Source organism: Podarcis liolepis (genome assembly GCF_965112155.1).
Source record: "Podarcis liolepis genome assembly, chromosome: 18".
In the NCBI taxonomy this organism is placed as follows: domain Eukaryota; kingdom Metazoa; phylum Chordata; class Lepidosauria; order Squamata; family Lacertidae; genus Podarcis; species Podarcis liolepis.
The window spans coordinates 8,481,068-8,505,621 of record NC_139572.1 but is presented as its reverse complement, the minus strand read 5'-3'; the positions used below and the strand labels follow the sequence as shown (position 1 = coordinate 8,505,621).

The 24,554-nt window shown below is 44.2% G+C and overlaps 2 protein-coding genes across 5 annotated transcripts in view; one reads left to right on the top strand and one right to left on the bottom strand.

The window, feature by feature from the left end:
* Positions 1-24,554, top strand: part of KDM4B (lysine demethylase 4B) — a 188,554-nt gene that overhangs the window by 40,387 nt on the left and 123,613 nt on the right. For all 4 annotated transcript variants that reach the window (XR_014520980.1, XR_014520981.1, XM_083483665.1 and 1 more), the window contains exon 6: positions 23,420-23,469. Coding sequence is in view for 2 of the 4 variants with exons in the window: in XM_083483665.1 (XP_083339791.1) it covers positions 23,420-23,469 (50 nt within the window). In the remaining 2 variants the exon portion in view is untranslated. The remainder of the gene's footprint in view (positions 1-23,419; positions 23,470-24,554) is intronic.
* Positions 1-24,554, bottom strand: part of LOC310697329 (perilipin-3-like) — a 181,528-nt gene that overhangs the window by 116,863 nt on the left and 40,111 nt on the right. The window lies entirely within an intron of this gene.

Below are 24,554 nucleotides of genomic sequence, written 5' to 3'. Positions count from 1 at the left end.
TGTGCCTTGGTATTCTGCAACAGTATTGGAGAATGTGGCCAACTAGTTGTGTATTTATAAAGCTACTATGCATTTACCTTTGGGGCAGAGTTAAAATTAACCTAGGGCCATTCTACTTTTAGTTATATGTGTGTCCTTTCTGTGCCACCCAAAATGGTTAGCTGCAGGTGAGGTGGTTTTGGATTTTGCTGGTGTGACCTGGAAACTGATGCAGTATTTCTGAGAAGTGGCAGCTTTTGGTTCCTCCAAGGCCAGAGTGTGGTTGGGAGCAGCCACATCCATTGCTAGACACTTTGAAGGTCAGTGCACTAAGCTGGAATCAGAAATGCCACAAGAGGAATCCATTGCTCTGTTGATCAAGCAAACGCAGATGGCCTGCCAGTCATAGGGGCTGACTTTCCCCTTCCGAACTTGAGGAATCACTGAGGAGTGAACTAGTTTGAGTCCACCTGAGTCTCTTATGAGTCTAGTTTCCTGGCCCTTGCGGTTTTTCGCCCAAAGCCTGGAGTCCTTGGTCAGCTGTCATGGTGCAAAACGTTTGAAATCTGCACTACTTTCCCTTATCTGCCCTTGCACTGGAACATGAATTCATGGGGCAGGGTATAACATGGAGTATTCGGGAGGAGGACAACTGGCTTCAAAATCCACACCATTGGGAGCTTTTGTGCTGCCAAGAAATTTCATATTAAGCCGCCCACGTGGGGAGCTGCCAAATTGAGCCCATTGCTTTGCATGCTTCTCTTCATCTAATTATAATACACAGCTCTTTCATTCCTTGCTCTAATTACCACCTTTTCCCAGCCTGCCCTCAGTCTTTGCATTCAGCCCTATTCTGCATCCCATATTGAACCTCTGGTGGTGGTGGGAGGTTTGCGCTGTATCAATTAGGCATATTATATATAATTACCTTATACACTTATATGCAATGATTAAAATGCAGCAAATTGCTAAATTACATTACTGGAAAGCTTAATGTTTTTTTCTTTTTGAGAGGAAAAGAAGGAAAACCAATTGAACTCTTCCTTCCTTTCCCTCCCCAAAATACAACCAAGCTTATGAATATTTATGTGCTGACCTTTGTAACCCCCCCATGTCTTTTGAGGGCATTAATCACAGGGGGGATTGATAGCAGGAAGCATAGGTGGCGTTACTTCTGTTGAGAATATTGATACCAATGTTGGTCCACAGAATGATCGACACAAACAAGAGATGTAGTAGACCCAAATACTGTTTTAGCAAATATTAAAGAAAACCAAAGGAAACTATCGCTCCATTAAAAATAATTCCAAATAAAGCTTGGCTGAATATTTTGGATATAGTCAAACCTCGTTCTGTGTCCGCCTCCTCTTGCGTCCGCTTTGGCAGACGTCCGCGGCAAACCCAGGTTCAGCGCATATATAGAAGTGCTAAATTGCGCTTCGCGCATGCGCAGACGCGGCGCTTCGATGTGCTTCATTTTCGGGTTGTGGCGGGGCCTCTGGAATGGATCCCCGCGGTAACCTGAGGTTCCACTGTATTAAAATACTATCGAGTGAGAGTTTTGAGGCAAGCTAGCAAAAATAAGGAGGAGGATACAAATGTGGAGGAGGATTCTTGTGCCGGCTTTCTAGGTCAGGCAGGCAGGAAATAGGAAGAAGTGGATGGAGGTAGCTACCCAAGGAAAGGGAAGGAAAGTGAGTAGACTCTGGGCAGGGACCAAGGTAGCAGCTATGAAGAATGGAGTCTTAATTGGTGGAGCAACAGCCTCCTGTGCTGGTGACACCCTGGGCAGGAAGGGCATTGAAACAGGACGATGATGGCAGATTCTCACTCTGAGGAGGCTGGGTTCTCTTGTGAGACCAGGCATGGTGGCAGGGAGCATGAGCAGCCTTCAGGCTGCACAACAGCACCCTCAAAACATCCCACCAAGGTGGAGACGGCTGCATGTTTCCACCAAATCTAGTAGGAAATCTGTTCAGAAGGCTGTTAGACAGAGGGCTGGCAGGGGATTAGAATAGATGGCCACCTGGCCCCTTCTAATTCTGTTAACCCAACTCAGAGTATTTACTGTATAGAACCAAGGAACAGAAAGGTTTGAACCAGATCTCTTAGTAATCAGATTACAAATTGTCTATCTTTGTTTGAGGAAATTGGGTTATGCAAATCCTTTGGCAAATCAGTTAAAGAAAAAAAAATTGCAAAAAATGCATGAAACAGCTATACATTCGCTTTTTTTTGGTAATGTTGAAACCCCCTGTTGGGGCGGGGTGTGTGTGTGCTTGGATAGGGAAAATTGAATTAGTCAGCCTAGAGAAGCTAGAGGTTTGGAAAAACCCATCCATATTGAAGAGGGCCTCAGTGATGACATGCCTGTTTTTGTCCTTTGGTAGGTTACAGAATTCCTTAGAGAAAGTTTCAGGATGTTCATAGCAGCACTGAGGACACAAAAAATAGGCACAAAGCAAATGCACTTAATTTCCTTTGAGGTTTGTCTCCTGCTTTCATAATAAGATGCAATATTGGTTTAAGCCAGTGTTTCCCAAACTGGGTGTTACCACTCCTTGGTGGGGGGTGTTCAGGTGCAATTGGGGGATGTTGAATAAAATAAGGGGGCAGTGGAAACATAAAGAAAGAAGAGAAGAAAATTTTGAAAAACCGTTGTACATGATTCATCTGTTGTGTAATGATTCTTACTTCGAAGTCGGGGATTCCTTCCAAGTAAAACATGCATGGATTGGGGACCTGAAAACTTTGTTGGGTTTAAAAGAGAAAAAAGTTTTATGCTTTTAATTTGAAATATACTAGCCAGTTAGTTATGATGCTTTAAGTAGTGTATGTTAAAGTGTTATCTATTTCAGACTCTCACAGTGATGCTTAAAATCAAATTTTAGAATGGGATGATTGAAGGACACTTAAGTCTTAGGTTTGCGAACTGGACACTCAAGGTGGGTGTTTCTGCCATCAGTTGTATAGGCCTTTAATAGGTGTTAGTTGTAGTGCTAAAAAGATACAGTCATACCTTGGTTTTCAAACAGCTTAGTTCTCGAATGTTTTGGCTCCTGAATGCCGCAAACCCGGAAGTGACTGTTCCAGTTTGCAAACTATTTTTGGAAGCTGAATGTCTGATGGGGCTTCCACAGCTTCCGATTGTCTGCAGGAGCTTCCTTCAGCCAATCGGAAGCCACGCCCTGGTTTCCGAATGGATTCTCTTCGACTTCCAAGGTATGACTGTATATTTATATGAGGGAAAGGGGGTGTAGGGAGAATCCAGGGCTTGTCTGAGGAGTGGAAGGAAAGGAGGACGTTTTTCTGCCTCCCCACTTCCGGCCACTCTCTGAAGACTGGAAAAGAGACACTCTTAAGAATATTGGGGGGGGGGCCGGGGGGCTCAGGGGAAGCGTGGCTTTGTTTTTTGCAGTCTTCAGATGAGGACTGGACCATGTGAAAAATGAACATAAGATTTTAGCTGCAGTTCATTCATTTTCAGCTTTGTATTCTTGTCATTAAAAAGTGTGCCTAGACATTCCGTTGTTGCGCCTGTAACCTAGGTTTAAGGTGTCATTTAGTCCTAGCTTTCATATCTCAGTTTCTAACACTTGTTGTCTGGGCAGCCCAGGCTTGCGCCCCAGGGAGGTCACTTTGGTGCTGCTCATGCAGTGGCTTGACTTCACCCCTGGAGGTGCAGTGCATTGTCTCCCGAGACAGATGGATGCCAACAACAGGGAGGAAGCAAGAGAAAAATACAAAACAGCAATGAAATGCGAACTGCTCCATCCCTCTGGCACATACGCTATACTCTGGTAAATTTCTGTTTTTTAAATAGAAATGGCCCTGCAAAGCAAGATTTATTGTGGCATGATTTATGGCTCAGCTGCAGCACCATTTGGCAGAGCAAAGCTCTTCTCAATTGATGAGCTAGTTGGGGGCTTGGATGGCACGCACTCCCGTTTATTTCCTATAGCCAGAGACAGGGAGGGCTCTCCAAGTGGTGTGGAGAGCAGCCCGCTCCTGCCTTCTCTGGCTCGCCCAAACTGCCTGGGAAAAGAATTCTTCATTAGAAGTCTGTGCGTAGCTCTGAGACTCACAAGGAGAAATGATGTATATATTAAGAGTTTGCATCCCCCAGTAATTTGGTGATAGATGGGAGGAGTGCGGCATGGAGTTATTAATGCAAGCTTTCAGGCTTCATATACCGCAGTCATTAGTTAATCAATGTGAACCCTGCCAGCCCACCTGCTAACGTTCAAATGGGCCTTACTGGAGCCAACATGGCCCTGTTCATCCAGTAGGTGGAGATATAGCAATGGCCATTTGTTTCTAGCAACAAGGAGATTCTGGCCTTCGTGTAAGTAAAGAGGATGAAGGAGTGAATTATAATGTGCTAAAGCTTTTGCCTGTGTGCCTCCTGAACCCTGGGTTTGAATCTGCCACTCAAGGTGTAACAGGTGGAATAATGAGGAGAGTTTAAATTGTTTTCTCACCCTGGCAGGGGTGTTGGCCAAAAGATACTTCTTTCCTCTTTTCTACAGCTGTTCCTCTAAAAAAGATTCCTCATCTGTCAGTGTGTTGTCTTGATGAGGGAACCGCCTCCTCCCCACCCCTCCTACAATACTAATAATTCATCCCAGCTCCGTAGTCTGTCAGGATCCTCTCTGGAAGGAGGGGTGAGCCAGAAGTCTCCAGCTAAAAGCTGCACTCTCTCCTCCCTCTCACTCCGTTTCAAAAAGGAAAAGAAACAAAGCATCTGCTCAAAGCCTGGCCCTAGTTTGAAATGAAGATCTCTGGAAATCTGACAGCATCACAGATTGGGTTTAATAACGTTGTGCATACTTTTCCCCATGCCATGCAACTCTTCTGCCAACCTGATCTTCTGGCATAGCTTTCCCCTATGGAAGGGAAGCAGCTTGTCTCCTGTCTGATAACAAAGTTATGCTAGTGAAAGGTATAAAGAGACATCCTCTCCATTAGCCACACACAGATCCACCCACTCTGACTCAGTAAGCCCAGCTTTATCTACTGCTAACGGCTGTACTCTGTCCAAAGCCCTACTCAGCAGTAAACCCCACTTGCTATGGGGAGGGGGGGAGGGTAGGCAGGGCAAGTTGCCTCTGCATACTTTAACAAATCTCACAGGATGGCAACTCTTGAGTACTTTGGAGTGAGGAGTAGGAAACACCTGTAGATAACCAGGTGCTGGAATGATCCGACCCCGTTCCAAAGGATCTGCATGAATGAGTATTCGCTGGAAGGTTATCTTCATGTATGCAGTTCATTAATACAGGCATGTTTTCTCTTTTGCTCAGCAGTGGGAAATAGGTCTTTGGGTTGATTCAGACAGCAAGCATAATAATGAGACTAACTTTAAACCGAGCCAGATTGCTCTAAACCCAGATGTGTTTGTACCCAGTGAAATGGGCAGCTTGCATATACAAGTTGGTGCAGAGTAGAAACAGCCTTGACTTTAGTGTTTCTCTTTTCTCGCTTTCTCTTTCCCCTCACTCCTAATTATCACATGCCTAACTTTCACAATATTAATAGGGAGCTTATGAAACGAGGAAATGTTTCAAGGTTTTTGGGAAGTGCCTACCACCCAGTGGTTTTTTTCCTGTGCTTTAAGTCTGCTACTCTGTTTAAGCTGTTGCTGGGAAAATAGACCTATACAGGGTTTTGATTTAGCAGGCAGTTTAAAGGTATCTTTACAGGAATGAAGCAAAGCTTTAAGTGAGGGAGAAGGTATATCTGACCTCCAGTGTCCTGTAACTGGACCTTGTCTAGTTGATGGGAGTACTTGAAATGCTTGGCTTGTGGTTGCACATTTTTATCTAACAGGCATTCAGCAGCTGATAACACAGGTTGACATTTTTTCATTTCCCCCCCTCTAAGAATTTATTAAATTTCTTCTCCTGGGACAATGGATGTAGAATTCTGTGTTAAAACTCTTCGCTCAGGTAAGTGGATTAATGCTGATTTGGGCAGCTAAAAGGACCAGCAGGCATAGGATTCTGCAGCCCAGGGTCATGCTCCTTGTCCAGAACAATTTATTGTTTGAAATACAACAAGTTTGCAGCTTGGTGCCCGATGTGTGAGATGGTGCAGCTATTCTAGGCTGACCATGGAGGAAGCGTGTGTACTCCTCCCCTAACTTGCAGATGATTCTGAACTCAGGGCGCAAATTGTGTAAGCTCTTACATCTTCTGGAAATGGTGGGTTTCGTCACACCTAGTGTGACTCCTCTCACAAGCCTCACCTAGCTGCATTCTACAAATCCCAGCATTTCTTCTTTGTCGCTCACAGAAGAAAACCTGGAGCAAAAAATTTGCCAGAGAAAGCAACCATTCACATGTGTACTGACCCATCCTTCAGGGTGTCTTACATTAGTCTAGTTTGCCCTCCTACCTACCCCCACCCCCAAACTCAGTGAAGTTAAGCTGAGGCCCTCTGACTTGAAAAAGAGTGGCCATGTGGGTATCTTGATTTTTTTAAAAAAACCAAATTGTTCCCAATCTGGGGCATGTTGAGACACCACTTAGCTTCAGTCTCCTTTGCACAAGAGGTGGATGCAAACATTAGTCTTTCTGAAAGCGTTGCATCTGCCTGCCTGCTTTGGGCTTTCTAATGTGAGAGCACTTTGTGTGATTGCACTCTGATCCTGCCATTTTCCATTTTACTCTATTGTTTTGAGTCTGAGTAAATACACTCTAGTCCCTATGTTTATCTGACAGAGTTGTAAGTGTGTATGTATTTCAAGAAAGAAGAAAATCAGTGTTAAAAATCACTAGCAGGTGCCGGTTAAAGATACCGAATTCAATCCTCTGTTGTCCTGTAAAATGATCAATTGAAGATAAAACTGCATTATCTTGGTAACAGTCCTTTCCCATGAAGAAGGAACTTGATTCATGCCTGATCTTATCTTTGGAGCAGGTAATCATAATCATAAAGTGAATAAATGGCTTCTGATGGAGGCAGGAACTCACACTGAGGTTTCCTCACTTCATTTGCCAAATTTTTTGGAGTTGAAAGAGCAACTTGTGCATATCATTTATTTTACTATAGGACAGTTCCAGTTATTACCTCTGTCAAACTTTCTCAAATGACCCAATCCTGATAAGATAATTGAAAGGGAACTGTGCTTGCTGTTGGCCCAGGTTCTCTCAGTCTGCTGATGTAGGAGTGTGTAGGATCTGGGTAGGGCAGGTTAAAGGTAAAGGTAAAGGGACCCCTGGCCATTAGGTCCAGTCGTGACTGACTCTGGGGTTGCGGTGCTCATCTCGCTTTATTGGCCTAGGGAGCCGGCGTACAGCTTCCGGGTCATGTGGCCAGCATGACTAAGCCGCTTCTGGCGAACCAGAGCAGCGCACGGAAACGCCATTTACCTTCCTGCCAGAGTGGTACCTATTTATCTACTTGCACTTTGACGTGCTTTCGAACTGCTAGGTTGGCAGGAGTAGGTCAGGTTAGGAAGTGAGAAACTGGACCTATACACACACTAAAGTTTCTAGCTTGGGAGCAATTTGCAAATACTGAGGGGTACCATTAAAATGTTGCAAATGTGGATTAGTTTGAGCAATGTGGTTCTGCACCCCTCTCTACCTGACTCTGCGATCTCCAGAGATGCCCTGTCCCTCACTGGTCTTGCTCTACACCATGCTTGAGTTCATTTGCCTGGCTTGCATATGCTGTTTGAACTGTGAGAATGCCTCTTGCTTGCCTGGCTGGAGAGAGGCATGTATCTCTCTGTAGAAACCACTGGCTTTTGCTTGGTTAGAATGTAGTCTACTGTACAAAGTTAAGAAACCCACCCATTGCTGTGTCTGCTTTTATCTCTGGCCCTGTCCGCCACTGGCAGGCAGCCCTCAGAAGATCGCTTGTGAGGGAATGCAACCCAAATCCCCATTCTTGATTCATATCAGTTTATGGTTTCTTTTGAGCCCACCTTTCGGCAGCCATTTTCTACCTTGCTCACAGAGATGTGCTGGTATTTTTTTAATGAATGGGCTGTTTTACTATAGGTTAGCATTGCTCTGGGGTGTGAGACCGATGGATGCCAACAACAACATTGTTCCAGGCTCATTGTAATATATGGCACCATTGTGTAATGCATTGCTTCTGTTTCTCAGCCCCAGAAGCTGGAGCATAAAGTAAAAGCATGAACCATGTCATCAAGCAACCTACCTTTCCCTGCCTTTTGCCTTTGATGTGTTGGGGCTTTAAAAGCAGACTTTAATCTGTCCTCTTAACACCCTGCTGGTGGAGGTGGATGCATGTAGCTTCTCCCACCAATGAGTCTATTTTTGATGGGAGCACAGATTTGTCTTGGATAATGTTTCTCCAATCCCCAGGTTGTGGACATAAATGCCAGTGTTCACATTAGCTGTCCCTGGACACATTTGCATCTTGCAGAACTTTTAATTGACAGCTTTCAGCTCTTGTCATCAGGAAGAGGTTATGTAGGTATTAGTTTCTGTGAATGGTCACTAAGTTTGACATGAGTAAACTTGACTAATGGTCTCAGGCATTTTAAATGCACTAATATCCACTCCTTTTCTTTTGGTTACTGTTTCTGGTTTTGGTAATTATAGCATGTTAAAAACTATATGGAGCCTCTTTTGCCCAGACCTTGTGCAGAGACTGTGAAATTAACTTTTGCACCTTCCAATGTGAGTTGGATGGAAGTGACATTTTCAAAAGTCTGCCAGTTGAACTCTTGGCATTTGCTCTTTGGTGGAAGGGACGCTGCAAGGAGGTTGAGCAATCTAATCACCACTTAATTGCTGTGGTGCTGAAGTGGTGATGGTGGTAGGGATCAGAATGGGAGCACTTTGAATGGCTTTCTAAAACTCTACATCTCTGTGGAACTCTGGTTGACAAATTTGGAATAACCCAAAGGAGACCTTAGAAGAAGATGGAAGGCAAGCCGTGTAGTGGAAGGAGCTTGGTGTGTTCAGTCAGGGAAGCAAAAATAACATAAAAAGAGCAACCTTTACATGGGTGTTCCCTAAATTGTTGTAGCTTGGGACACATTTTCTCCCCACCTATCCTACCCAGACTAAAATCTGAGACACACTTCACTGTTGTGCTAGATAAAGTGTCTTATATTTTGTTTAAAGACAGCCACCCTCTTTGACTCTGTAAAATAACCCTTTTCATGTGGTCTCCTGACATCCCACTCATCAGTACAATACCGTCCAATTCCCAATAATTTTTATTAAAGTTTAAAAGAAAATACAGTGGTACCTCGGGTTAAGAACTTAATTCGTTCTGGAGGTCCGTTCTTAACCTGAAACTGTTCTTAACCTGAAGCACCGCTTTAGCTAATGGGGCCTCCTGCTGCTGCCGCGCCGCCGGAACACGATTTCTGTTCTCATCCTGAAGCAAAGTTCTTAGCCTGAGGTACTATTTCTGGATTAGCGGAGTCTGTAACCTGAAGTGTATGTAACCTGAAGCGCATGTAACCCGAGGTACCACTGTATACGAAGGTAAAAATCAAATATCCAATATCTTTTTATCAAAGATAAAAAAACTAATTGAGATAAAAACACAAACCAATTAGAGGAAAAGAAAGAAGAAAAAGGAAGGAAGGAAGGAAGGAAGGAAGGAAGGAAGGGGAGAATTTCCAATTCTTCGTCTGTCAGCTATGTAAAAAAATTATTCAACACATCTACTCCAAGATAACATCCAACAAGTCTGCTTTCTGTAAACCAATATTTTCTTCAATCCTCAAACCCAGATATCATAAGTTCATTTTCTTTTTCACACCAAAAGTCTACGAGGCGTTCCAAATCTTTAGTAACTATTGAAAATGATTTTTCTTTTATTATACATGTTAAGTTTGCCACCTCAGCTAAGTCCAATAATTTTAACAACCATTCCTCCATGGTAGGTGATGCTGAATCTTTCCATCTTGTGCATGTAAAAGTCTCGCCACTATGATAGTGTATTGAAATAATATTTCATAGTCTAGTACTTAAAGGTTTAAATATGAGGCCTTGGAGTGATGCCACATCTCTTGAGCTGCAGTGCTGCCTCATTCAAAAACATTTTGCTTCTATATATAATGTGCCTTCCCCACCAGGGATCATTGAGTGGCAGATGAGCCCATCACATCGTATTAGTGAACCCTGACACATAGTTACCAGAACAGGGACCATCGCTCTACCCCTTCCCAGAGCACCTCTATTGAGAGAGAAATGATTTCCATCAAGGGAGGCAGCAGGAGGAGCTCAGGAATAACTTTCTTTGTAAGGTGTAACTGTGCTGGGCATAAAGAGCGTATGGGGAGTACAAAAATAAGATGCACCCCCCTGAATCAATCCCTGGAAGAATATGTAATGTTCTTTGTTCATAGGAATACCGTAAAAGGGAAACTCAGTGTTGTTGTTTTTTTAATGTCTAAAAGGAAATTTGGATTAAAGGCAATTGTGTCCACTCTGTTTGCTAAAAAGGAATGAGTTTAAATTATGAGAAAATGCATTTACGCTAAATGTTGGGAGTAGGCTGTGTTACTCTAGCAGTAGTTCAGCGGCAGAATGAGCTTCCTGGAGAAGGAGTGGGATCTTTCTGTGGAGGTTTGTTTCAAAATTAGAAGGAGAAGGAGAACTGCTGGATCAGCCCAAAGACCCATCGGGTTCAGCGCTCTTCTCACAGTGGCCAACCAGATGCCCCAATGAGCCCCCCTCCAAAAACGCAACCCGACGTTGTGTGTTGTGCATGATGTCGCGTGTCTGTGTTACAGCGGCGGTCACCTGCAATCCTAAAGGCCAGATGGCGCCCCTGCCCACTGCTATTGCCAGCAACTGGTAATGGGAGGAATATTGCCTCTGATGGTGGAGGGTAGAACTTCCTGTCTTGGCTAATATAAATAATAATAATAATAATAATAATAATAATAATAATAATAATAATAATAATAATAATAATAATAATAATTTATTATTTATATCCCGCCCATCTGGCTGGGCTTCCCCAGCCACTCTGGGCAGCTCCAGCCGCTTTGGGCGGCTCCTCTTCAGAGTAGCAGTTGAAATAGACGTCCTCTATAAAGCTTTTGAAGTTTGTGCCCTTTTGTGGAGCAGGGAAAGACCGAATAGGAAAACTGAGGATGGCAACTGTCTACAATTGGGGTGCCCTCCAGGAGTTGTTGAGCTCTCAACTTCCACTTGTCACAGCTAGCATAGTCAGTGGTCAGGGATTTTGAGAACTGTAGTCCAGCAACCCCTGGAGAGTCCCATGTTGGCTAACCCTCATCTAATGTTGTTGAGTTGCAGGTGGAAACAGTTATGTTTGAATAGGGAGAACCAGCACAGGTTTGCTTAGGGCTGCTGCAAATAAAATTTTAACAGCATTCATTGCTTGGGGATAAGGTAAATGAATTTCCTCCCTTTCGCAAGAGAGAAGCCTGAAGGGGTGGGGGTTGTAATATAGTATAGATGGGAAGGTCTCTATAGATCACTTGGCCCTAGTGGCAGTGATGTCTCTGTATCTGTGAATCTTCTGCCTGCCATGTCATCTTTTATAGGTTTTCTGATTCAGTCATTGTATCCTGAGATGGCTGGTCTGTCTTCCTCTTTCTTGACACACTCATTTAATTTTTAAGCTCGCCGGGCTTTTGCTTATTTATGTTCATTGTGCTTGATAATAATTCTAAGCCATTAGAGGGGAAAATTGTATTCAAAAATGCTGTTTCACACTTTATTTGTTTGATGATCTGGAGTGATAGAAAATAACACATTTGCTTGCTTTTATAGTCTCATAATTATTCACATCCATCAAGCCATTCCAGGGGAATAAACAAAACACTGAGAAAACCGCACTATTAATAGCATTCTCTTCAGCAACAATGAAAAGTATCTTTCTCATGGGATTGTCCAGTTAGGAGGCTCCCTGTAAGCAACTATAAAGCTTCTGCTTTTTGCCAAGCAAACAATTTTTTAATCTGATTACCCTGTAGATTAAACATTAGAGGATGTGTGGTTGTTAGGGAAGTGTAGAACAGTCACAAATTGGAGGCATGCTTTGCTCTGGTGGTTTACTGGTTAGGTTAGGCTAAGTTATACATCCACCAAGATTAATACCTCCTACCCGTCCCCTCCCTAAGGGCCCCCTCCCCAGCATTTTTGTATGAATTGCTACTCTTGGTGTGGCTTCTTGGAGGGAGGCCAGCTCAGGCAGAGAGATACAACAGACAGCCTTTTCTGAAAGTGGTTAGTTCAACCTGTTTCTTAATTGAGAATGATTGAGTGATCCAGTCATGTCGCACGGACAAAGTTGAATTACTCACATCCAGGGAGGGCTGAGAAGAAGCATCAGAGCAGTGAGCAGGCAGCCTGATCTGTGAGTGGCTATTCTGGGCTCACAGGAGCTTCTATTCAATTCACATTGATTGCAGAGCACTATCAGTTTCCTTATGACACATTAATATGGGCTTGGTGAAAAGTTAGGGAATTAGTGTGCTATAAGGTGTTCCTGAAGTGAACCTCTGGACAGGTATTGAGAATATGCATCCAGTGTAAGAAACTTGAGCCAACAACAACAACCAAAGTTAAGTGTCAAATATGTTCTAAACAGTTTTAATGAGTGGTTATTTATAGTTAACAGTGTCACACAGAACGTTATTTTTGAATGATATTCACAAATTTGAACTCTCTTGTTTTTGTCTTGGAACACCCAGAACACCAATCCACCCATTCATAACTATATATTATTTCTGGTCTGTTGATGGCTTGAAATGTGGATAGGCTCCCCACTTTACAGGTGCTTCCTTGCTTGCTTGACCAGAGATGATACTTGTTTCCCATCACCAGTGACACAGATTAGCCTGCTTTATATGCAGTGGTACCTCGGGTTACAGACGCTTCAGGTTACAGATGCTCCAGGTTACAGACTCTGCTAACCCAAAAATAGTACCTCGGGTTAAAAACTTTGCTTAAGGATGAGAACAGAAATCGCGCAGCGGCGGAGGGAAGCCCCATTAACATAATAATAATAATAATAATAATAATAATAATAATAATAATAATATTTATACCCCACCCATCTGGCTGGGCTCCCCCAGCCACTCTGGGCGGCTTCCAACCAAATATTAAATTACAGTAATGCATCAAACATTAAAAGCTTCCCTGAACAGGGCTGGCTTCAGATGTCTTCTAAATGTTTGGTAGTTGTTGTTCTCTTTGACGTCTGGTGGGAGGGCATTCCACAGGGCGGGTGCCACTACCGAGAAGGCCTTCTGCCTGGTTCCCTGTAACTTACCGTATTTTTCCCTCCATAACACGCACCCGACCATAACACGCACGTAGCTTTTAGAGGAGGAAAATCCGTAGGCATGCCACCCGTAGGCATTCCCTCCATAACATGCACAGACATTTCCCCTTACTTTCTAGGAGGAAAAAAGTGAGTGTTATGGTGCAAAAAATACGGTAGCTTCTCACAGTGAAGGAACCGCCAGAAGGCCCTCGGCGCTGGACCTCAGTGTCTGGGCTGAACGATGGGGGTGGAGATGCTCCTTCAGGTTTACTGGGCCGAGGCCGTTTAGGGCTTTAAAGGTCAGCACCAACACTTTGAATTGTGCTCAGAAACGTACTGGGAGCCAATGTAAGTCTTTCAAGACTGGTGTTATGTGGTCTCGGCGGCCGCTCCCAGTCACCAGTCTAGCTGCCGCATTCTGGATTAGTTGCAGTTTCCGGGTCACCTTCAAAGGTAGCCCCAAATAGAGCACATTGCAGTAGTCCAAGTGGGAGATAACCAGAGCATGCACTACTCTGGTGACGCTGTCTGCGGGTAGATAGGGTCTCAGCCTATGTACCAGATGGAGCTGGTAAACAGCTGCCCTGGACACAGAGTTGACCTGTGCCTCCATGGACAGCTGTGAGTCCAAAATGACTCCCACCTGGTCCTTCAGGAGTAAGGTGATACCTCAGGTTAAGAACAGTTTCAGGTTAAGAACGGACCTCCAGAATGAATTAAGTTCTTAACCCGAGGTACCACTGTATCTAAGAAAATAAGCCATGGCAACATTTAAAATGCAAAACAATGCCGGGGCAGTGGTGGAAAACACAGTCAAGATTTATTGTGTGGCATGCAGAATATCCTGCCTGATTGGGAAAGGATTTACACAGAACACCAGTCAGAAACTCTATAACTTTTTCTAGGTTCCAGAATTGTTGCAGTTAACTAATCCCCAGGCTACCTTATAATTTTGGCAGCTGAAGCCATGAAGAAAGCCATTCATAAGCTACCTATTTACTGCCAACAGCCTTAAGTTAGCTAATTTGTCGCATTGTGCTCCAAACTGTGTTTGCAAAGAGTATTAAGGCAACAGGCATAGCTTAATAGCTTAGTTCAGTGCACACTTAAATATATAAAGAGATGGTCATAGATGAATTCAACCTCTGGCTACTGCCAGGGTGCACTAGCCAGTGGCGTAGTGTGGGGGGTGCAGGGGGGGCCGGGCGCAACATCTGGGGGTTAAGGTTAGGGGGCGCAAATCCACGGGTTAGGGGGCGCAAATTACTTGCCTTGCCCCGGGTGCTGACAACCCACGCTACGCCACTGGCACTAGCTCTCCAGCCATTTCATAGTTGAAATGCCCTGGATGATTTTCTTTGCTCATCCAGTTTCTGAAATGAGACACACCTAGAGGGGAAGCTCTATCAAAAGAGTGAAGCCCTACAGAAAAATGTCTTTGTAGGAAGGGGGCAGGAAGCAGCTTCAGCTGTTTCATGTAGGAGAAGCAGGGGCCAGGAAGAGAGGAGCAGCTCTAAACCTGTTGGGTTGCTAGGGGCAACCCGAGAACCTTGACTTGCAAGTTTGCAGCTAAGGGAGCTAGTAACTGGCTGGCAGGAGTAACAGCTGAGATCTGAGGGATGAAATGGGGGCCGGCAGTGAAACTGATGAAAGCAAAAAACACTGTGCAAGGAATGAATTTCTTCTTTGCAAGCTGTCTTAGTCGGTCTTAAAGGGGAGCTCTTCTGTGGGCTTCCTGGTAGGTGTGGGAAGTGATAATTTGCAGGGCCCTTGAAATGCAGGGTGGGAGGCTGTTGTGGCTCTTTGAGTGAGTGTCATAGACAGGTACTGAGTTTTGTGACTGCAAATCAATCTGTTACCCAGGAGATGGGTAGATATCTAAAATCCAGGCTTCTTTGGCTTATGCTGTTTACAAAGGGAGTGTGTAGGTGTGCTGTATTTGTAAAGAGAAGGTTTTATGTGTGCTTCTCTTTGTCAAGAAGGTTGGAAGGTTGTCACAACTTACTTAAGGAGTGAGCAACATATCTGCTGAAGAGGGGGTGCCTTTTAGCCTCTTGGAATGCAAAGATATGTCCTACATGGTGAGAGCTACTGAATTCCAGCAACGTTGCTCCACCTCACTATGAACTTTTCCTGGCTGTGCTGGCTTGGTTCTTAGATTTAAAAAGGATGTATGTTTTGATCCACTGGGGTTAGGGGAAATCATTTGTAGTTAGGCGTTCAAAGGGCCAGATAATACCTGGGCTCAATGGGTTGCATATCATAAATTTCTCACACCTCTTTTTAAATGTTTCAGCACTAATAAATACATGTGGCATGGAATACTGGTGCTTGTGATTCCACCCCCACTGCTGCACCAAGCACTCCCTAAATCTGCAGTATTTGGAACTGTTCCATCATTTCAGTTCAGGTTGCACACATATCATTGATATGCGAATGAAATAACTGGCACAAAGTGCTGTCTTCCTAGTACTTTGATACTTAAGCATACAGGGAATCATATTAGAAGCTTCCTGTGTAGGGGAAATGGGGCAGCCAAAGACACATAGGTAGTTGAAAACATTTGGAATCAATGCTATGGGACATGTGTCAAAAATTCCAGTATCTATGAACATATGAAGCTACTTTGATAATGAGGGCAAACTATTGGCCCACCTGTCCCAAACTGGCAGCAACTCTCCAAGGTCTTGGGTAGAAGGCTGGGTTCTTCAACTGGAGAAGCCAGGGGTTGAATTGGACCCCCTTTTCTTGCCAAAGGGCCCAGTGTGCTGACCCCCCCCCAAAAGAGCTCTTGCTTGCTCTGCTCTGTGGCTTCGAGGAGGTAAGAAACAGTAGAAGTCTTGTAATTCTTTGATCACTGAGATCCTCTGATGGGGCACTTCTGCTGATTCCCCATGCCTCTGAAGTTTGGGTGGCCTTCACTAGGGGAGAGGCTTCAGGGTGGCAGGCTGTGCCCTGTGGAACTCCCTGTCAGTACAGATCCATCAGAAACCAACCGTGCCAGTTTTCAGACTTCTTCTGAAAACTACCATTTAGACAGTCTTTCACAATATGGATTTCTCTTTTTAACCTACCAGTGTGTACTGAATCATTGACGTTTTAAATCAGGGGTCAGCAAACATTTTCAGCAGGGGGCCGATCCACTGTCCCTCAGACCTTGTGGGGGGCCGGACTATATTTTGAAAGAAAAAACAAGACAAAAACAAATTCCTATGCCACACAAATAACCCAGAGATGCATTTTAAATAAAAGGGCACATTATACTCATGTAAAAACATGATTCCCAAACGGTCCGCTGGCTGGATTTAGAAGGCGATTGGGCTGGATCCGGCCCCCGGGCCTTAGTTTGCCTACCCATATTTTAAATTATATTTTAGGGATATTTCTGGACTGATTTTACCATATTTTGTAAGTCACCTTGATATATTTATGAAAGTGCAGATAAGAAATATATAAGGTGATAGAAGTTGTAGTGTAGTAACATCTGGAAGGCCAGAGGTTCTCCACACCTGAACTGGAGGCTGACTAGTAAGTGAAAACCATAGGTGTGCCCCTTGTGTTAGTTTATTTATTTATATTTATATTTATTTATATGCCACTTGATCATTGAAGTTTCTCAGCAGTGTGCCGAAAAATTACAAGTAGCATAGTGGGGGAAAATAAATTAAAATTAATCATACAGACAGAAAAACCCTTAAATGTCTGTTGAAATAGAAAAGTCTTTGTCAGTTGGCTGAAGTTCAACAGGGAGAGTGGCCATTTGAATGCAGTTCTTTTTGTCACTACCGGACACATGTTGTCAGGCTTCCTGAAGTGCTGCCTTCCTGGGAAGGCTGTATAGTTCACTTTTCCCAAGGTTGGGTTGTTGTATCCAATGTCAGTAGACCCGCTGAAATGAAAGGAGACGACAAATCTAGCTCCATTAATTTCAGTAGCTTTAGTCTGAGTAGAATTTCGCTGGGTACAACCCCTCTGACTTTAAAGTTTATATCCTTGTTTTGAAAACTTACATGTGGCAGCTTGCTCTAGTAACATGCTGACATTTGGGAATTCCGAATATTTGTTCGGGTCATGCTCTCTCCTTTTTAAAAAATAAAAGGAGATTTCTATGTTAACCACTTGCCATTATAAACCTTATTTTTCTAGGGTGTGTGTGGCTTATCTATTATGACAAATGCATTTACAAGATGAGATCTGGAGGTAGTGCTGTGCCTGGGCCTTGCTGCAGCCGTAATGGAAGGGTTTCAGAGCAACTGGCAGAAATGATATTTCTGGATATTTGAACATCTCCCTTTTGTTTTGACACCTCGCCTTGAGGTTAATGAGCGAACAGTTTGATCTTCCCTGACATTTTGACTTCCTCCCCGAGGATAGCCTGTTATCACTGCCTCTCCTCGAGCAGAGAAACCAGAGAGCTTAAAACAGAAGATTAAATTGCTGTTTGGCGATAGGCAGGTAGGTTAAGCACTGGAGAAAGGAGCTGGTGGCCATCAGGGTGGACAAGTGGGGAAGCTATCCCACCAGTGTGGCAAAACTGGTTAGGTGGTTGAGTGCTGAGGTTCCAGATAAGAATTCCTATGGGTACAGTTGTTAGCTACCTGGAATTTCCTATGGAAAGCTAGCATTTGGCACAAAATACGGATCTCTAAGAAAATGTGGGGTTATGATACAGATTATTAATGTAGCCTTATGTCTTAAGAGGCTATGCTGTGAGCTGGGCTCTGATCTAGCTTCTGCCATGAGCTTGCTTAATGGCCTCAAGCAAGCCACTGTGTCTCTGCCTCACCCCTTTCCCCGTCTGCAAGCTATGGATAGCAAAACTGCCCTACCATACATGGTTGTTTGGAAAGATATGGAGTGCTTTGAAAACCCCAAAGAGCTATAATACAGCAGCTGTATAGATGTGAAATGTTACTTTGCAGGAAGGCTGCTGGTAGATGAGATGTTAATCAGCAGGGCGTGGCAGACAGAGACTACGGGAGTCCTGTTTTGCCTTCGGATTGATAAGATGTTTTTTCAGGGATGAGTGCCTGTGTCAGGCTGCAGGGAGAAATATCTTCTGAACTGCTGCCAGTGACTGAAAACCAAAGATCCTTGTTCATTGTTGGTATTCCTTCTTGCTGTTTTTGCTACCTAAACATACACACACGTACTTAGTCATGGGGAAGTGCAGAGAACACGGGCGGGGTGTGTTTAGGCAGAGACTACCCCTTAATTTTCTGATATCATGCATGGCGCTGGGGAGGGGTGCCTACTTGAACAAAATATTCCCGGGGGGTGGGGTGGGGAGGTAAGCCCCGCCCCGCACAATCAACTTCATGAAACGGTACTCACACACTATTTGGCAATGCCCAACAACTGGGGGGGGGGTCCTCTCAAATATTTTAAGAGGAGGTCTGAAGGGACCTCAGCCCCTATGAGTTGGCTGCTATTGCACTGCGGAAATACTTCACATTGAGATGTTAGCATAACACCTGCAGAAACCATGCCATTTTAAGACTTCATTTTGTCGGGGGAGGTGCCAGCATCAATTTTTAAGATGATTGCATAACCAGATTCCTGAAATATTTCTAGGTCTGATCCTGTGAACTTGAGAACTGGAAGCCAAAGTATTAAATCAGGGTTTTATTTTGGGACTTGCTCCTCTACCAAATAGCCATTGTATATTGAAGTTGTAGTCTGTCTTTCTGAATAAAATCCATGGACTTCTGTTTTCTCATGGGGATTCTAATCTGATATGACTAATTATTGTGGGCTCTTTATACGTGCTTGATCGGTTTCCTTCTGAGAACAAATGGAGGACAACAGCATTTGATGCATGCTCTTAATTTTAGAGGTTCTGGGTTTTCAAAAAGTCTTTGAGATAATAAAACCTGGTTAAATCCTCTAACACCTGTTCCTTAGGGGAATATGAGGGCCAGTTGCTCTTGTTTGTGGAAGACCTTGCTCAAGCAGAAACCAAAAAGGCTGAAGCTGAACATTAACAGTGTGATACAGTAGTTAAGAGTGTTGCATTAAGATCTCGGAGACCAGGGTTTGTATCCTCATTCAGCCGCATGATCTTCACTGTCTCTCAGCCTAGCCTACTTCATAGTGTTGTAGTAAGGATAGAATTGATGTGAGAGAACCACATACACAACCTTGAACTCCTTGGAGCAAAACTGGGATATAGATTGAATGAATAACTATGGTTGCTGGTGCAACGGGATGTCCAGGTCATTTGGAATATTCCAGGAGAGGGAGGGATACAGGCAAAGCATTTCAGAAGCCACTCCAGCTTATCTTGCCCTCTTCTTACCCCCACCAGTTGCACTGTGAGAAGTGTCCTGATGAATTTTTATGTGTTTATATACAACACATATATACACAAACATAGTTGGAAGGAATTTTTAAATTTTGTTTCGGCTACGGCAGACCAACACGGCTACCTACCTGTATGTTGACGCTGTTTGCTCTGTCAACCTTATAATGCAATTTAATGTTACCTGTAGTTTGCCTTGGAAGGATTTGTATCCTGACAGGTGGGATATAAATAACTGAAATAAATATCCATCACATAGGAGTGCATTAGGTGGCTGTTTTAACTGGATTAATGCTATCCATTAGTTTGCCCTCTGATTTCTAAACCTCCATGACTTAGGGGCTCACAATTCCACTTACAAGGGCAGTGATCCTTCTGCCTTATGTGTGTGACGAACTGAGCCGCTGCCTTCTTCTTGGAGCTGGGGAGAAGATGCAAGATCACATCAACAGTTGTGCTGTGCTTCAGAGGTGCTGCGAGGGCCTCTGGAGCACCTCAAAACTACCAGGTTGATCCTCTGTCCCTCTATATATTAAATGTTGGAACAGGGGAGGGGAGCGAGGCACTGTTGCTGAGGTTTGGATAGGCAGCACAAGTCATAGGCAAGACCCCACCCATCTTGGGTGGGCCAGAGTTCTGACAACCACAACTGTTTGTTGACTTCTTCCTATAGCCAAGAGAGAGCATTGCTGGAGGAGGGTTAGGTTTCACCCCGTCCCATCCATCTGCTCCTTCGTTATGTGGTTCTGTATGTGATGTGCTACTAGTGCAACGGCTGGGCTCAGTTCATTTTTTCTTCCATTCTTAAATTTGTTGATCACTTGAAAGAAGGCACTGAGTCCCCTCCTGTTAAATGCAAGCCAAGCGTGCTCTGGCTGTTCTTTCCGTGTGTTTGTTGGCCATGGGCTGCAGATATTTCCTCCTATTCTGCTTTTAAGCGCATTAACACAATTTTCTGGGTTCCTGTCCAAGCAAACTCCTTTTAATTCTCTCCCTGGGACTCCTCTCTAGAACTTCATGCATTGCCTTTGCAGTCTGCAGACTCTGATAACGCAGTAACCATGTTCCAACATATTAAACTTTTAACATCCTCAAGATTCAATTAATCTTATCTTTACAACTCCCAATTACAGGCACTAATTAAGTGAAAGTAGCATAGTAGACCTAAGGATGTTGCATTAATCATCTGCTGCCTCATACGCCTTTTCCAAATCCTTCGACATATTCCCAGAAGGAATGGAATAGTTCAGTTCCTGTTCATTTTTTAAATTATTTTTAGGGTTGTTAATCCCACAAAGGAGTGTTTGTATCTGGATTAATTTACTCATTTGTTTCATGTTACCGATAAATGGCATTAAAAAAATTAAAAAGTCCAAGATGAGCAAAACTGAATTATTTGATAATTACACAGTTTAAAGGGCCATTGTTGTGGCTTTAGTCAAAAGAGTTGTGGGTCACACTAAAGATTTCTTCTTATTTCATAAGATTAGCTGTTACAGGATGGCTTTCTGTTCCTGGAAAATTGTTTTTTGTTTCTGTTTTAAGCTGCCAGTTTAAATCAGCTTAAACACTAAGTCTTGAAGAATCCTCTTTCCGTACAATTTTTCTTCCTGGACATCCTGTTACATTAGATTTTACATTATGAGTCTTCAGATCACTTCAGAGGGCAGAAAATATCACTTTGGTCTAGGGAGAATTTAGGATATGATTTCCATTCTTTCATTTGAATTTCCACTATGGTTAAAGCCACCGTTTTCAGAGTATTGCAAGCTTCCCTCACGGGAGGGGTGCAGCAGGGTGATAAATGAAGCACCGAGTGTGTAAACAAGCACTGAGGCAAGAGTATTATTTCCAGGAGGCATGGGGAATCTGTCTTAGCCAGAGGGCTGTACTCCCTCACGAGAAACCTTCTGGGGCCACATGCTAGTGGTGGGTTGAGCCAGAGGCAAAAGTTCCCTTTGAGGAGTAGGCTACATTCAAGCCATGCAAAAGTCAGGTTTCCACCTGCTGTTTATGCAGTTCTAAATCATTCTGATTTTGCTGCTTGTTGGAACAAGGGGCGAAGAGCTATAAACAGCCTTGAGGTCCTGCCCTCTGACCAGTGAAACAGTACAGTGGTACCTCGGGTACAAACACTTCGGGTTATAGACGCCGCTAACCCCCGGGTTAAGATCTTTACCTCAGGATGAGAACAGAAATTGTGCGCTGGCGGCACAGCGGCAGCAGGAGGCCCCATTAGCTAAAGTGGTACCTCAGGTTAAGAATGGTTTCAGGTTAAGAACGGACCTCTGGAACGAATTAAGTTTGTAACCAGGATGCAAACGGGATCCGTTCCGGAGGCCCGTTTGCATCCCGAATGGAACGCAAGACGCAACAGCACGTCTGTGGGTCGCGTTTCACCGCTTCTGCGCATGTGCATGACGGCATTTTGACCATCTGCGCATGCGCGAGCAGCGAAACCTGGAAGTAACGCACTCTGTTACTTCCGGGTTGCTGCAGAGCGCAACCCGAAAGCGCTCAATCTGAAGCATATTTATCCCGAGGTATGACGGTACTTGAATTATGAGGGAAAGGTAGAAGAGGCCCTGAGGAAATGCAGAAGTATCCGAATGTGTAGGACCTCCTGGTTCAGTTATTGGTGCAGAGGGTGGGTGGAGATTAGAGCCTATGGCTTGCTCCAGATATCTCTTCAGGGAAACCATGGTGGATGGAGGGTGCCAATTTGGGCCCCAGGATATGGGTGCCCAATGGCGCCCGCGACGTAACATGACACCATGACATCACGTTAGGTAGGCACGCTGCAGCGGTGCTTCTGAGGCTGCATGGTGTGGTAAGATTTCACGTCTTCACCACCTTGTTTGTTACCCAGGTGAGGATCAACCACCTTTTGAATAAACCATAGAAACAAGGAAACTATTTCCAAGTCCAGCATCCATATTTCGGGACCCAGTGTTGGTATTATAGCTATTGCAATAGGGCAGAGCTCACTCCACTCAACGTGCCAGTTGAGAAGGTCTGCCCCAAGGCACTTCGGAACAAAAGCTTATATAGTAGTTCAAACACAGCAAACAAAGAGTCATAAAACATCTTCACATATATCAGGAAGTAAAGCACACATGGCTCCCTACTGGTATCATGCTGGGGCTCCATACTGGACCCCCACATCACCTTGGAATGGCCCCGATGTGCCCAGACCATTTGACCATTTTAGGTCTCGGATGTCTGGCGTTACCCTGGCAACCTAGCCTTCAGTGAGGGAAGAACATCATAAAATCCTCTTCCTGGGTCTCAGATAGCTTCAAGGATAGCTGATTACTCTGGTTCTAAAACATCCTGCCATTTGTACCACTTTCAGGGGTAGATAAGGAGAGATGAAGTGCAGTGTAGGAAGGGGGAAGACTCACAAATGCACAACACACAAAAATCAAGCCTAATACATTCTAATAGGTTAAATACAATTAAAGTGAAACACTGAAATGTTATTAAAATAATAATAAAAAATTCTAGCAGAAGTTGTATTGGAGGCCTGGCAGGGCCTCGGACATTGCTTCCAAGGCCACGCCCAAAGCCTTGAGAGACCCTCCGATGCGGCTTTTGGTTTTATACCAGTCACTTGGAGGCTTCGCCGGGCCTCGGATGTCGCCTTGGAGGTCGTGTTGGGCCTCCGACAACTTCCGCTACAAAACCAGAAGTCGCATCAGAGCCCCATGGTCTTAGCCCCCACAAAAAAAAATTGTGAGTGCCCAGGCACCCAGTGTCCCCTAGAGTTGGTGCCAGTGTGGTGGATGGGGGTAAGTAGCGTAATCTACAAACAGGCTCTCAGTGAATCAGTGTGGTAATGAGCTCTGTTTTTAAAATTTCAGTGTTACTGATGGGCACTTTTGTTTCCGTTGCTAGGTATGCTATACCTCCAGAACATGGGAAGCGGTTGGAGAGACTGGCAAAAGGTAAGTTTGTATCTGCTAGTGACCTTGTATGGTCAAGCAACTGCCCAAGGCCTTATTTTTGAGGAGGTGTGAGCCAGTAATTTGGGGCTGCTTCAGACTGCGACACAATTCTATAACAGAAAGACCCATGCAGCTCATGTGCATTATATGATACATCTAGATTTATGAATTTTGCTATGTGCTCGCATTTTATTTTAAAATACTTTTATATCACCTTCAATAAGAATATCTCAAGGCAGTTCACAAAAAACATTCTAATACGATGGATACAGTAAATACAGCAGTGACAAAGTCAGGATAAATTCAGCGCACTGGTATTAAGAATCAGGAAAGGCCTTGGAGAATAATTTTTAGCAAGTGCCAAAAAACTAGAACAGTAGATGCTTGCTTTATCTCACAGGGCAGGTGGTTCTATAAGCTGGGAGCCACAACGAAGAAACCCCTCCAAGTTGTCACAAGATTGACCTTTCGCAGGTTGTGCAACAATCATGAAAGCTTTGTTCAAATATTTTAGTGACTTGGGCTGGTCTATCCAGTACACAGCATTTCCTCAGATAACCTGTTCTAAGTTGTTTAGGGCTTCATAGACCCAGTAATATGTTGGCAGCCACTGCAGTTCTTTTAAAAGTGGTGTAACATGCTTCTGGTAAGCTTCTCCTGTTAGCAATCTAATTGCTCTGGACCAGCCTTAAGGGTAGCCCCACGGTGAGCAGATTACAGTGGCCCAGTCTTGAGGTTAGCAGTACATGGGACAACTGCGGTCAGGCTTTTTGAGACTGGGAACTCTTGAGGCGCTCTTAGCCACTGCAGCCAACTGGGCCTCCAGCAGCAATGATGGACCTAGGAACAACCACAGACTATGTACCTGTTTCTTCAGTGGGAGTGCAGCTCATCAAAAACAGGGAGGTCACCTAATAATTCCTGGACTTAGAAAACCCACAAGGCCCCTCATATTGGGATCCAGCCTCAGCTTCTTGGCCTCATCCAGACTGCTGCTGCATCCAGGCAGCATGCCACAATTTGTGCAGGCACATTGTCTTTGTCTATGATCTTTGAGAATTCTTGGAGAACAGGTGAAGTCTCTA